The sequence below is a fragment of the Typopeltis vanoorti genome, chromosome 18, assembly GCF_054136105.1.
Source record: "Typopeltis vanoorti isolate ZY-2024b chromosome 18, IOZ_Tvanoo_1.0, whole genome shotgun sequence".
NCBI lineage: Eukaryota > Metazoa > Arthropoda > Arachnida > Uropygi > Thelyphonidae > Typopeltis > Typopeltis vanoorti.
Window position 1 is genome coordinate 24,749,259 of NC_143566.1, and position 14,606 is coordinate 24,763,864.

Sequence of the window (14,606 nt, forward strand, 5' to 3'; positions counted from 1 at the left end):
AAATATACTTTTTGTGATGTAACTATTGGTAAACCTCAGAATAACACATCAAATAGAACATTTTTAAATGTTAGACCGTGCTATTGAGTCAAAAGAGGTGTATTAAGGGGGGGGGGGGGCGTTTTGAACAAAACAGATTCTTCTCTGAAAGATTATTATTAGGACAAGAGGGAATCTTTTGTAGACTCTTTCATTTGAAGAGGAGTTAGTGGATCATGTAGAGGTAGCAGGGTTTTTCCTCTTGCCTTATAGGCAAATTTGCCAGGGAACATGCAATTTATAGACCAAAATATGAATAGTTGATGGATGGTGACATTTGTGTGTGTGTGTAGATGGAGAGAAAGTAGACATTGTCATGTGTGGGCAAGAGAGTAGGAGGGAATTGGTGGATATGTTTCTTTCATAGTTGAAAGTTGTATGTAGTCTTTGTGGCTGATTAAGATTGAGGTCAGGGGTGGCTGATTGACTTTTCCAAAGAACAGAGTTAGATGGAATGAAAAAGGATGAAAAGACATTGGTTCGTTAAGTTTGAAGCTAGGCAGTAAATGGATGGCGAGCATCAGTTCTTAATGTTTTGTAAGAAAGTGAAGAAATGATAATGGACACAGTGGAACATTGTTCATAGAAATACCTATAGAAGAGACTTAAGCAGAAGAGAGTGATTGGAATGAATTTGTTGAGAGTGGGTAATCAGTTAATCTGATGCCCTCTTCTAGATTATCTTCATCTCAACCACATAATACTCTTCATTGAAGAGTATTTTTGTGGTTTAACAGATTTAAGATTTATAGTGTTAGCAGTTGTACAGGTGAAAGGTAGTATTATATCAAGTGTAAAAAATAGACCAAGTTTCTGGAGTTATGGCTGAAATGTGGTATCAAGAGGTGAAACTTAGCTCATGCCAATTTACATGTTTGTGCTAAGATATGTGAGCATAAAAGTGCTTCTCTTGTTCCTAGGCCATTTCTGAAACCAAACTGAATTTCACTAATGAGATAATCGCATTTTTGGTATATTCTGTTGGGAATAATTTTTAGAAATATTTAGTCTGACTCATTAGGCTAATCATTTTATAGTCATCACAAATTTTTGTATTAGGTTTTTTAGGCAATTCAATGAGGATTGAGTTCATCCAATCAGAGGATAGTTTACAGTATCATAAATTCTGTTGAATAATTTTACAATTTTATCAATGTTACTGTCATTCATTAGTTTTTAATAATTTCTGCTGGTAGTTCATTGGGTCCACACCATTTCTTGATAATTTGATCATCTTTACTACTTTAGACTTTAAAATAGGTGGGCTTGTGACCATATTCCTTGAAGTTGTTGTCTTGTCTGTTATCAGAAAATAGTGTCTTGATGTATTCAGTCCAAACTTGTTCTTTTTTAGATGTTTCTAGGATTATCTCTCCTTCATTAATATAAGCGGCATAGGATGTTATTTTTTCATCAATCCTGAGAATTCTTTAGTTTTTTTTTTGTGAAGATTGAAATCTTGTTTTTTGTACATCTTCAATTTCATTATATTTTTCTTTCATCCAGTTTTCTTTGGCTTTTTTTTATTTTAGATTTTATCTTGACTTGCATCTCTTAATATTTTGTAGTATCTTTATGCAGTCTGCGTTGGTTCATAAGGGATAAGATAGATCTTAACAGTCCTCCCGTCCTTTTACTTCTGAGATGTACTATAACCCAGTATTTCTGTAATTATTTTTAATAATTCTTCTTTTAGTTTCTTTTATAATTCATTCACTTTTAGTTTGTCATCATTGGCGTTCCAAGTAGGAACTTCTCTCTCTCTCTCTCTTTTTTTTTTTTTTTTTTTTTGCTATCTTCAAATGAGGTAGCCGAAGATTATGGAATTTTATAATATCAACAGAAAAATCAAAAACAATGGCCTTTAAAGGATAAGATCCAGTAAGAACTAAATAGTAATAGAAAACAAGATTTTAGAACCTAGTTCAAAAATAAACCAGACTAAAAGTATACATTAGCCCTGCCAGTCCTATTGCATGGATGTGAAATCTGAACAATAAAAAAAAAAAAAAAAAAAGACAAACAAAGATTAATAACAGCTGAAATGAAGTTTATGAGAAAAACTGCAAAGTATACTCTATTTGATCACAAAAGAAATGAAGAAATTATGAAAGAATTAAACCAGGAATCAGTAATAGAAAAAATTAAAAATTATAAGCATAAATGGATGGAACATGTTGAAAGAATGTAAACAGAAAGATTACCAAAACAAGCCTTAAATTACAAACCATTAGGAAAAAGAAAACCAGGACATCCTCTTAAGATATTCATCAATGACTTCTAAGGCCAGAATGCAAGCATGATGATGGAGTTCCAAGTAATTTTTCTATTAAGTTCTAATTCAAGTTCTTTTTCTGTTTTTGCATTCTTTAAATTTTTAAATGTAGTTTTTGCATCTGTTTTTTTTTTTTCTGGATTTTTTAAATCTCAACTTGAGTTCTGCTACTAGTGGATTATGGTGTGAACCAATGTCAACACTAGGATAGGTCTTTACACGTTTTTATTAAAACGTTGCTTGTCTAAGATGTAATCAATTCGGTTTCTGACTATACTGTTGCTATTGCCTCGTGGAGATTTCCATGTGTAGAGTCTTCTGTTTACAAGCTCAAATCACGTATTTGCAATTATTTGGTCTTGACAAAATTGTAGTAAGTGATCTCCTCTATCATTTATTATCCCAAGTCCAAACTCCATATTCTCCTTTCTCTACTTTTGCATTATAATCTCTCATAATGATTGATGGCATGTTTCTTTGTCATTTTGAGAAGTTCTTTCAGTTGAGAATAGAAAAGGTCAATATCTTCATCCTTGTCTGCAGTTAGTGTGTATACTTGTATAACATTCATGATGATTGCTTGAACCTTGAGTTGTAGGAGCATTAACCTATTGGAGAATGGAATAAAGTTGAGTACACTTTTCGATGTTTCTTTACTTATTAATATTCCTACTCCACATTGGTGAGTATTATTAATGCTTCCAGAGTAATATAGGGTCATATCGTTGGAGCAGCGTTTACCTGAGCCTGGCCATCTTATTTCATTCTGGCCTAATATTTGTATTTTTAGTGTTCTCAGTTTTTCAATAACATTTCTCAGCTTTCCAGCTTCAAACATAGTTGTAACATTCCATATTCCTATTTTGATTGGTTTGCCAGAGATTCTTAGCACAATGTCTCATTTAAGGGACATTAGAAACTCTGGGCCCATTGTTCTTGTTGTTTGCTATGGTGGTTGGTCTGAGGAGGTTGAATGCAGCAGTTTCTCCTCTTGCTTTCTGCATCGCAGTACTATGACCATTAAGGAAATTCTATCCATTCCTCTAGGTATCCAGTCTTGAATCTTGCTGATGTCATTCATCTTCGGCCTCAAGATCAATAATGGTGTAAGCTTCTGCTCACAACCATGGAAGTTGACTCGCCACATCTGGCTACTCTCACTTAGTTTTGCCTGTAAGTCGATAAAGTTGTGTGTGGTCCAGTTGAACAACTTACAGAATTCTGTTTTTATGTGATGCCTTACTTATGCACATCCTTGCATATTAATAAGTCTGAACTGGACGAACATCGATCCAGATACTTGTTACATCATGTAATTTCAGAGTTGCATTTGAATATCTTATTGTTCTCTTAGTTATAATGCACTGATTTTTTTGTACCTGATACAAAATGAGTGATTATTAGATTTTTCTCATTATTCTTTTCAGTATGAAATCCCATAGGTTCCTTTTACATCAGAGTTGAAAGTATAATGTTTGTGTATTAGTGGGTTATGGTACCAAGTAAACTAGTTTATCTATTAAAATGTTATTCTTTGTGCTGAATACGAGGCATTCTCTTAATACATTCACCAGATTTCAGTAGCTATTATTGATGTTTTCTACTCATAGTGTCGTTCTTGAGAATTCGAAATGAATGCACAGCTTGCAATGTAATGAAGACATTTCTGTTTTAAAGATGAGGGGGAACCACATTAATACTCTGTAAATGTGTCATCAACTTAATACACATGTATCATATCTTTATTATTCATTTAAATTTTGCAAATTGAATTTCTCTTTAGTTTACTTATCACTCTGAAAAGCCGATGAGCAAATTCTACACTTTGAGAAACTATTATTATGGGCACCATTTATCATACTGGAATGATGAAATTTAGACTGACAGTGAATTCTCATTTAATATTTTATATATATCTACCCTATGTATATAAAATGATGAGCCTTTTTATGTCACATTTTTTGAAACTTTTTGAAACTCAGGGGCTACCCTGAGTGTTGAGCCATCAGAATTCAAGGAGAACTGGTCTACCAGTCCAGAGCATGGGGGGTTGGGCGCCGTAGGTGCCGGGGAGGGGCTAACCTCTCTAGTGTGTGTGTGTGTGTGTGTGTGTGTGTGTGTGTGTGTGTGTATATATATATATTAGTCTATTTTTTTTTTTTAATAGTTTTAAAAAAAATTCATGAAGATACTATGCTAACTTTTTCTTGCTGTCATTATAGATGTTGCATTGAGAGAGAATAGTGCCATGACTCTTAATCAGTATGCAATGGAGACTGAAGAATTAACACTAGAAGAATTCTCCTCAGATTCAGATGATTTGTTGCCTCCTGTGGCTAGATTGGAAAAGTTCGCAGACAGTGATATTGTTTATCACAGGTTAGATTTATTAAGATCAAAAAGTTTTGAATTTATTTAATATAATTTAGCACTTTTGAATTCAATAGATTTCACAATATTAGAACTGACATGAAATCGTTATTTAATGAGTTCATTAAATAATGAATTAATTCATTATTTAATGAATTTTTTTGTTTATATTTATATTTCTTACATTAGAAAAATATGAAAGCTTTGTCATTGTTTATGGACTCCTATCACTTCATACATAGTGTGGAATCTTCCCCCCATTAGGAAAGATTCAATTAATTCTTGCCAAAAGACTGGTACACCAAAGTAAACTGTATGCTGATTTAGTCATTTTGGTAGATAAGCTGCATTGTATTTTTGTTGATAGTTAATACCAATTCAATACCATTGCCTTCTCAGAGAAGGAATGTGCTGTAGATTTTGAAACTTTGATATGCTGGGCCTCTTAATAGTTGATAGTAGAAAGTTAATTTAAAAATGTTGTTCCTAACCTAGGAAAATTGCCTCATGAGTTGTCCCCCCCCCCCAAGGAATATTTTGCATATGCCAAAAGTCCTGCATAGTGTTTTCACAAGTACTCTTTCATGTCATGAAAAAAAAAAAAAAAATTGTGAAATGAATGAATGCTAGATGTAGGATTTTCCTAATGGGAGTGGATTGTAGAGGATCCACTACTGTTATCTACAATTTTTTTGTTAATTTCCTGAAATTTAATAGTGACACAATCCATCAAAAGGACAACTACACCATGTAGTGCCATTTTTTTCTTTATCTTTTGACAGAAGAATGTGCTTTTTCCTTTTGAGGGATGAAGGCCTTTTTGATACTTTCCCCATGTATTTATTATTTCCCTATGTATTTATTGATATGCACTTGAATCCTGGACTTAAACTGACTTTTTAATATGCCTGGAGATAACATTTCATTTTCCAATTCTTGACTTAATATTCTACAGTCTGCCAGATTTAGAATATGTAAACTTGAGAAAACTTTTAGTTAAACTTTCAGATAATCCTTAACTCCACTAGGGTAATTTCCTCTCCTTCCCTCCAAAGTGTACAGTAGTCTGCAAACTACAACCAACTGGTGTGCCATAAGGAAATTTTAAGATGTGTTACAAGAAAAGGGGATAGTTAAGATATATTAGACAATATAACTTGGTTGGTTTCTCATTCTTAATTCTTTAAAGTAAATTACTTAATTATGGTTAAATGAATATTATAAGTTTAAATGTGCATGTTTTACAGGTGGGTATGGACATTTTTTGTGTTTTGAGTAAACCCTTCATTAACAAAAAAAAAAGGATTTTTAATGTAAAAATTGGAGTGTTTTGAATTTTATAATTAAAATTGAAATGAAAAATTTATATAAAATCATCTTTATGGTGAGTATGGTAAGGCATAATAGTCCTTGAATTTTAAGCCTTATAAATAATACTATTAAGAGAATTTTTCTCAGCAGAAATAATGATAGAGGAGATGATGTATTTCTTGAGATAGATAAATGAGGATTTGGGAACATTTTCACTGCATTAGCTGTTCACAGACTTCAACACTATCATTCTGAACAGGTAAAAATTATTACTACATGATTATTCAAGGATTAAGTGCTATATATATATATATATATATATATATATATATATATATATATATATATATATATATATTAGGGTTACTAAGTAATTTTATAAACTTGGTTATTTTACTCCTAATCCCAAGTAAGCAAACAGTTAAGTTTGCACCTGAACGTAGTTCAAGTCTAAAGGTGGTGCAACTCATAGTAAAGGTGGGAAAAGCTCTGATCACTATTCTTAGTATTTTCCATGATGTAAAACACATCTCACTAAGAGATGTATACTGCAATACATTATGGGTGGGGTCACTACCCAGACCGGTTTCAACCTTTTTTGAGGTCTCCTCAGTGAGTAGCTAAACCCTAAATACCAAGGTTTTAGTAATATAGAGCCTTATCAACTTTACAAGTTGCAACAAGGTGTTATTATTTTTAATAAAAATCTCTGGAGGAGATATAGATGTAAATTAGTTTTTTTACCTTGGGTAATGTATATTAGGGTTACTAAGTAATTTTATAAACTTAGTTATTTTACTCCTAATCCCAAGTAAGCAAACGGTTAAGTTTGTGCCTGAACGTAGTTCAAGTCTAAAGGTGGTGCAACTCAAAAAAGGTTGAAACCAGTCTGGGTAGTGACCCCACCCATAATGTATTGCAGTATGCATCTCTTAGTGAGATGTGCTTTACATTATGGAAAATACTAAGAATAGTGAACAGAGCTTTTCCCACCTTTACTATGAGTTGTACCACCTTTAGACTTGAACTACGTTCAGGTGCAAACTTAACTGTTTGCTTACTTGGGATTAGGAGTAAAATAACTAAATTTATAAAATTACTTAGTAACCCTAATATACACTACCCAAGGTAAAAAAAATTAATTTATATATATACACACACACACACACACACACACACACACTACAGGTGCTCCATTTAGATTTATAACCTTTATTTAATAAGAACTAATGTTTCTTCTTATCTCAAGGCATGTTTATATTACATATTGGACAGGAATCTCAAAAATGTTTGCTTTGCTTTAGTGAGAAATATTGTTAGAATCTTAAACAGCTAGTTTTGATTTTTTAATTAATAATTTTAGTTTATTAATTTTATTGACTGCTAATTATATTACACTACTATGTTAGTTTTAAGCTAAGTTTTCCATTTTATATGATCTTCTATGTCAAGTAACAATCAGTAATGTTGTCATAAATGTGAAGTGAATATTGCTTCTCGTGTTATACTAAAACATACACTAGTGGCTAAAATCGTGGAAACCTTTTGGAAAAAGTGCACTTCTGTGGTTTGATGGCTCATAACACCACATTTTTTGGAGTAATACCATAAAATTATATATCAATGGAAAGATAATTTAATCAAGAATGTAATGCAATAACGTTTATGAAGGATTTTTTTATTAGAACAGCAGTTATAAAGAAGAAAAGTGAACCACATAGAAAAAATGAGATAAACAAAAATTCTCACAATGTGAGTTAATACTTAGTTGGGTAACCTTTAGCGTTAATTACAGCCTTACAATGCCTTCCCATTAAGTGAACCAAGTTTTTTAGTTCTGCAGCTGTTATAATGTGAAACCAAGATTGAATTATTGCTTTTATTAATTGGATTTTATTGGTGGGTTGCTTCTGACTAACAAGTTTCTTTAGTGAGCTCCATAGATTTTCGATTTCGTTATTCCCAAGGTCTGGGCTATTCCCAAGCCATTCCAGCAGTGGAATGGTTTGCACACCACAGCAACATGACATGGAGCTGAATCCTGTTGAAACATAAATGCTTCATTACCTTGGAAAAGATCACGTGCAGAAGGCTTCAGTTTGGGCTCAAGTATTTCATTTATGTATTTATTTTTGGGCATTTATATTCCCATTAATCACGCAAATTTTGCCCACACCTTTTGATGTCATATAACCCCAGATCATAACACTAAGTGGGTGTTTCACGGTAGGTGTAATGCAATCAGGATGCAAATATTCTCCGTTACTTCTCCTTACTTATTTTATGCCATCACTCCAAATAACACTGTCTCATTGTTCTGCTGTCCAGTTAACATGGGTTTTAGCCCAGTTTAATCTTTTCAACTTTTGTTTGAGAGATAAAAAAAATAGCTTTTTTCGTGGAATTCTAGTATTTAGACCAAATTCCTGCAGTTTGTGCCGAACAGTCCTTCACATTGTATCGCGCCATTTCATCTTGTATACACCAGATGATTTTCTTCTGTCATATAGGCACAGTCTCTCAATTCTTCTATCATCACTTCTAGTAGCAAGGCTTATACGTTGGTCATACATAACTGGTAATTAGTTTACGGAATTAACAATACATCAAGTATATTAATTAAAGGTAACTTTAATAAACAACTTCTATATTTCGCCAACATCACTTTGCCATCTTCAGGAACATAAAGATATAGTATGTGCACGCAGGCACTAACAAAAGCAAATGAGGAAGAAAGCAAGAAACTAATATTGTTCCTACAGTCCTAATGATGTCCTCTGGTGGGCTAATTTGGTTGACTTGGCAGTTGGGCTGAAGTTCTCAAAATGTAAGTCTTCCAAATTTGGGGTAGTTTCATGCACCCAAATTTGTTGAGGTTAGGAATGTTTTTTAGAGCTGCTGAAGATTCCTTGAATAATCTTTCGTATTTAAACTTTCTGCGGTGTATTATTTTTGTTTTCTTCCAGTGAATTCTATGGTGGGTATCTAAGGCATGGTCTGCGAGCTATTTATTAAAGTTACCTTTAATTAATATACTTTATATGCGTTGTTAATTCCGTAAACTAATTGCCAGTTATGTATGACCAATGTATAAGCCTTGCTACTAGAATTTTGATCATCCACGGAGATTCCATCGCACAAAAGGCCTGTCAATACGGCAAAATGAGGTCGAAGATATCCAGACAACTAAATCGTCTGACGTTCCTAAAACGCTGCCGGGATAAGAAGGTAATCCCTAATTGTGTCAAATTGAAGCACCGTTTTACTTTACAGAAAGCTCTGCGCATTTATAATCGCACTAGCTTCGCCCTGTTAAGAGAACAAATTACCGCGACGCATGTTCTCCTTGCCGACGTAAACAAAACCGTACGGGCGCTAGAGGAAGAGCTTTCAAATATACTCGGCCATGATCTTTGGACGATACTTTATGACGTCTCATGCGCATCAGCAAGAAAAGAGTTCGAAAAAATATGAAGTCGGCACTTGAAAAAATACGAAAACCTGACAAAGAATTCTACTTCCTTACCACAGCCGCCACTCAACACAGTAGTCAACCTCTCGTCTGTAGTTTTAAAGCCTGAGGCACTCGCCGCACTTGCACGTGGTCACAATTTTGCCCTAGCTCCTAAAAGAATACCTGCCAAAGAAATCATGATCCAAATAGAACATGGGATTCGCAACCTGCCTAACCATATCGCCAACAACATCAGACTGGATGTAGTCGGTGTTCTCACTAAAGCCAAACCTCCAAAAACCAACTTATCCAAAGATAAATATGCAGTCCTATAAGAAATGAAGAATAACAAAAAAAATAGTAATCACCAAAGCGGATAAGGGAAACGCCACTGTGGTGCTAAATCAAAAGGACTACAAAGGTAAGCTTAATGCTTTGGTACTACACCGTACTACTTACCTCCCTATTGAATATAATCCTACCAGCTCTCAGATTAGAACTCTCCACAGACTCCTTAAGAAAGTCACTTCTTGGCCTGTGGAAGTCACTAAAACAAAATGTGCCATTACGTCCCATAGTGGATGGCATTGATTTCCCCCACATATAAATTAGCCAAGCATTTAGCCAAAACGCTCACACACTATACTGGCAACACACCATCACACATAAAAAAAAACTCAGCCCACTTTAAAGCCAGTGTAGAAAACCTCTCACTCCAACACACTGACATAATGGTCAGTTTTGACGTCTCCTCCCTATTCACTAATGTCCCGATATCTCAGCTCTATTTCAGTTCACAATGAACTCAGGCTATTTCGTTTGGCAAGGAAAGTTCTACAAACAGATAGAGGGGACAGCCATGGGTTCACCACTTTCTCCACCTTTGGCCAATTTCTTTATGGAGACCTTTGAAGAGAAAGCCTTAAACTCCGCCCCACAAAAACCCACTATTTGGCTTTGTTACGTGGACGATGTGTTCGCTATTTGGCCACATGGCTCAGACTCACTCCACTCCTTCCTAACACACTTAAACAACCAACACCCCAGAGTCCAGTTCACCTTAGAAAAAGAGGAAAACAACACCCTCCCTTTCCTAGATACTTTAATCACCCACCAGCTTGATGGATCTTTGGATTTCTCTGTTTACAGAAAACCCACCCATACTGGCAGATACATTCACCAGCAATCCCCCCCCCTCACAACAATATGGGGTTATTAAAACACTATATAACAGGGCAAAATTAATCTGCTCAGATGACAAGGCCCTAACTACTGAACTAAACCACATCCACAACACTTTCTTAGCCAATGGCTATAACCCCCAAAAAATCCAAAAAATACTCAAACCAGTAAACCACAACCTCCCCCCTCTCCACAATAAAGATTACACCAAATCTATCACCATCCGTGGCACCTCTGAGAAAATAACCAATATCCTCAGAAAATATGACCTTACTTATTGTTACAGACCATATAAAAAGTTGGCATCCCTTATCCGCTCTACCAAAGACCAACCACTTCCCCTAGACCTACCTGGTGTATACCAGGTCCCTTGCAGCTGCAAATTGTCCTACTTTGGCCAAACAGGCAGAACAACAAATATCAGGATTTCAGAACACAAAGACTACATCCGGTTTCACCAGTACAGCTGTGGCAGACCATGCCTTAGATACCCACCATAGAATTAGTTGGAAGAAAACAAAAATAATACACCACAGCAAGTTTAAATACGAAAGATTATTCAAGGAATCTTCAGCAGCTCTAAAAAACGTTCCTAACCTCAACAAATTTGGGTGCATGAAACTCTCCCAAATTTGGGAGACTTACATTTTGAGAACTTCAGCCCAACTGCCAAGTCAACCAAATTAGCTCACCAGAGGGCACCATTAGGACTGTAGGAACAATATTAGTTTCTTGCTTTCTTCCTCATTTGCTTTTGTTAGTGCTTGCGTGCACATACCATATCTTTATGTTCCTGAAGATGGCAACGTGACATTGCCGAAATATAGAAGTTATTTATTAAAGTTACCTTTAATTAATATACTTTATATGCGTTGTTAATTCCGTAAACTAATTGCCAGTTATCGTCACTTGCTGTTGTGCACCTTTCCCTGCCTTTACCAGTCTGGTTTTGTAGTGACTGAGTTGCCTTATAAAAATTTAGAAATTTATCTTTGGTTAAGTTTTCACCAAGTTTTCTTCTAATTTCTTCATAACTGTAGCCTTGTTCACTTAATAGTACTATTTTATATCGCTTTCTGGGTGACCAGTCAACTCTTTGCGCCATTTCTTTAATTTTATTACGTTTTACAAGCTCACTAAATTAAAGAACACAAAAAACCCAACCAACTTTATAGCAATCACATAACACACGGACAAATGTCCTCCTCTCAGCTCCAATACATGACATCAATAGCTGAATCCTACTGTGACCTTATTGGCTCATTGCCAAAACAAGATGACACCTGATTGGCTCTCTAAACACTCATGCTCATTGGCTACATTCAAATGAAGTAAGTTATTTCATATCAGCCTAAGCAAGTTGTGCTTCTTTTTTCTGGTTATTTGGCTATAACTTTTCATAGAATATAGATAATTGAACAAACTTTGTTGCATTCTTGATTAAATTATCTTTCCATTGATATATAATTTTATGGTATTACACCAAAAAAAGTGGTGTTATGAGCCATCAGACCTCAAAAATACACTTTTTCCAAAAGGTTTCCACAATTTTGGCCACTAGTGTAAGATTTGACATGCTGCATATTCTTTTCAGTGAGTTAAACAATGTATATTTAATAATGAATATATCTTTTGGTTCCAAAATCTTCAATTGGGAATTTATTAACACCAACATTATCAAGATAAGGTGTGAAAGGCACCTAAATGATATTGATATCCAGATTTAGATGCCTACCTTAGATTATGACGAGGCTAGCACAGAGGAAATGTGAAATTATAGAAGAAACCTTGAATCTGTTCCAGTGGCAGCTGATACATAAGCACTGCAACACTGTAGCACCCTCAACGAAAAAATATAAAAATTTAAATTTTGTTTGTTTATAAATAATAACAATGCTTACAACATTATATAAATGCAGTACATGTTAAAGGTTACAGCTTATATTTCGATATTGATTGAATACTTAATAATTGGAATAGTTCGATTAATGCTTTAGATTACGAAACAAATGCACTGCGATCTAACGCCGATATTCGTTTGCTCTTGTCATTGCACGTTACGTCATTCCCAACTGTAACTGCTCAAATGGCAGTGTATTTTTAGTATCCTTACACGCCTTATTTCTGTGAGATATGAAATGTTTATTATTGGTGCCTGTGCGTGATGTACTATTTTTTTGTAAATCTTTTATTTTATTTTGTTAAAATAATATATTTATTTATTATAGATACAAGGCTGAATTATGACAATTTTCACTGTTGAAAATATGAAAAGGATAATATTTTTTTAAATTATCATTACACGAAACAAATGCACTGCGATCTAATGCCGATATTCGTTTGCTGTCATTGCACGTTACGTCATTAGATACACTGCCGCTTGGGCAGTGTATCTTATGCCTGCTCTTGTTATTTCTGTGAGATATGAAACGTTTATTATTGATGCATGTTTATGGTGCATGTTTATGGTGAACTATTTTTTTGTAAATGTTATTTTATTTTGTTAAAATAACATATAATTATTTATTTATTATAGATACTAGGCTGAATTATGACGAGTGTCGCTGTTGAAAATATGAAAAGAATTATATTTTTTCAATTATCGTTACACGAAACAAATGCACTGCTATCTAACGCTATTGATACGGAACTTTTATTATTGGTGTTTGTTCGTGGTGAGGATAAAATATTTTTAATAATGCAATTTTTAATATGTAAATTTATTAATAAATTTGTTACTGATTAGGAAAAAAATGTTTTTTTGTATATGCAGCACCCCCACTTAAAATTTTTGAAAATTTTCAAAAGAAAATTTTCGGCCGCCACTGATCTATTCCAATCTCATTAGATTAGGAGACTTGGATGAATGCATCAACAGGATTAAATGGGTATTTGTCTATATGTTACACATGGAAAACTGTAATGGTAGGACAAGAAGGAATACTGTAGGAGAGAATGGATTTGGAAACAAATTAAACAGAAAAGCTACCTTAAATTCTGCATGAGTTGGTAAATGCTCTATTCCATGTGGAAAATGCCGAGAAACAATGGAAAAGAGTGCTATCAGGTAATTATTATTATGTGACACCTCCAAGGTGTCCAAAGACTCATCAAGGGAGTGTGTGCCAACAGCGTCAAACAATTGATCTCCTTCCAACTACTAACCTTGCTCAAACTTGCTTAACTTTTTGCGAGCCATTAGTAGCAGAGGATCTACAAGCAACCTTTGCTGGCTTATCTTAGTAAAATGTGTCACATGTGGAATTCTCAATATAGCAAGAGTATATGTGGAAGTAAAGAATAAGTGATTATGACGAACTTGGAAAGCTGTATAAAATGATACCATAGCATCAGTAACTAAAAAGGAAAGTTAAGAAAAAAATGGTTTGAGAGAAACCATGTATTTGATTGTGCATACCCATAGTTTCAGGATTTAGGTGAGAGTTAAGAATTAAATGGATAAATCTCATGTTAAGCAGAAGCTGCAAGGGAGGGGGTGAAAGTGATGATCAATCTCATCAATATTGCTGAACACAGACAAGAATGTTAAGGAACACAAATCAGATTATGGGAGGAAATTTGCTGGGATTTCTGATGGCCTACCAAGTTCTTCTGTTATATACCACGTAAAAAGAATGATCAGGAATGAATGAATAGATAGGATAAGAAGGTGATAGAATCAGTTCAGTGACTGATACAAGAATACAGATTGATGAACTGGAGTTATTTAGGGTATCGCAAAATCTTGAAGAGAATGCACTAGGAGTATTAAATGGAATATATTTGTCCATATATTATGTGTGAAATCATGTGGCAGGTCACTGAGTCTAACACCAAAGGGAAGTGGAGTGGGATGGAATTATCTGCAAGTACAAGAGAATTAATAGTGCTAATGATAAAGTTAAGTTTTATTTTACTACCAGTAGAATCCCATGGAAGTGGAAAGAAAGCAAGATAATTCCATTACATAAAGAA

The 14,606-nt window shown here is 34.2% G+C and overlaps 1 protein-coding gene across 4 annotated transcripts in view; it reads left to right on the top strand.

The window, feature by feature from the left end:
* The window catches only part of LOC150096550 (serine/threonine-protein phosphatase 4 regulatory subunit 1-like), a 536,793-nt gene that overhangs the window by 28,590 nt on the left and 493,597 nt on the right, over positions 1-14,606 (top strand). For all 4 annotated transcript variants that reach the window (XM_090408176.1, XM_090408177.1, XM_090408173.1 and 1 more), the window contains exon 2: positions 4,537-4,693. In XM_090408176.1, the coding sequence (XP_090264302.1) occupies positions 4,537-4,693 (157 nt within the window). The remainder of the gene's footprint in view (positions 1-4,536; positions 4,694-14,606) is intronic.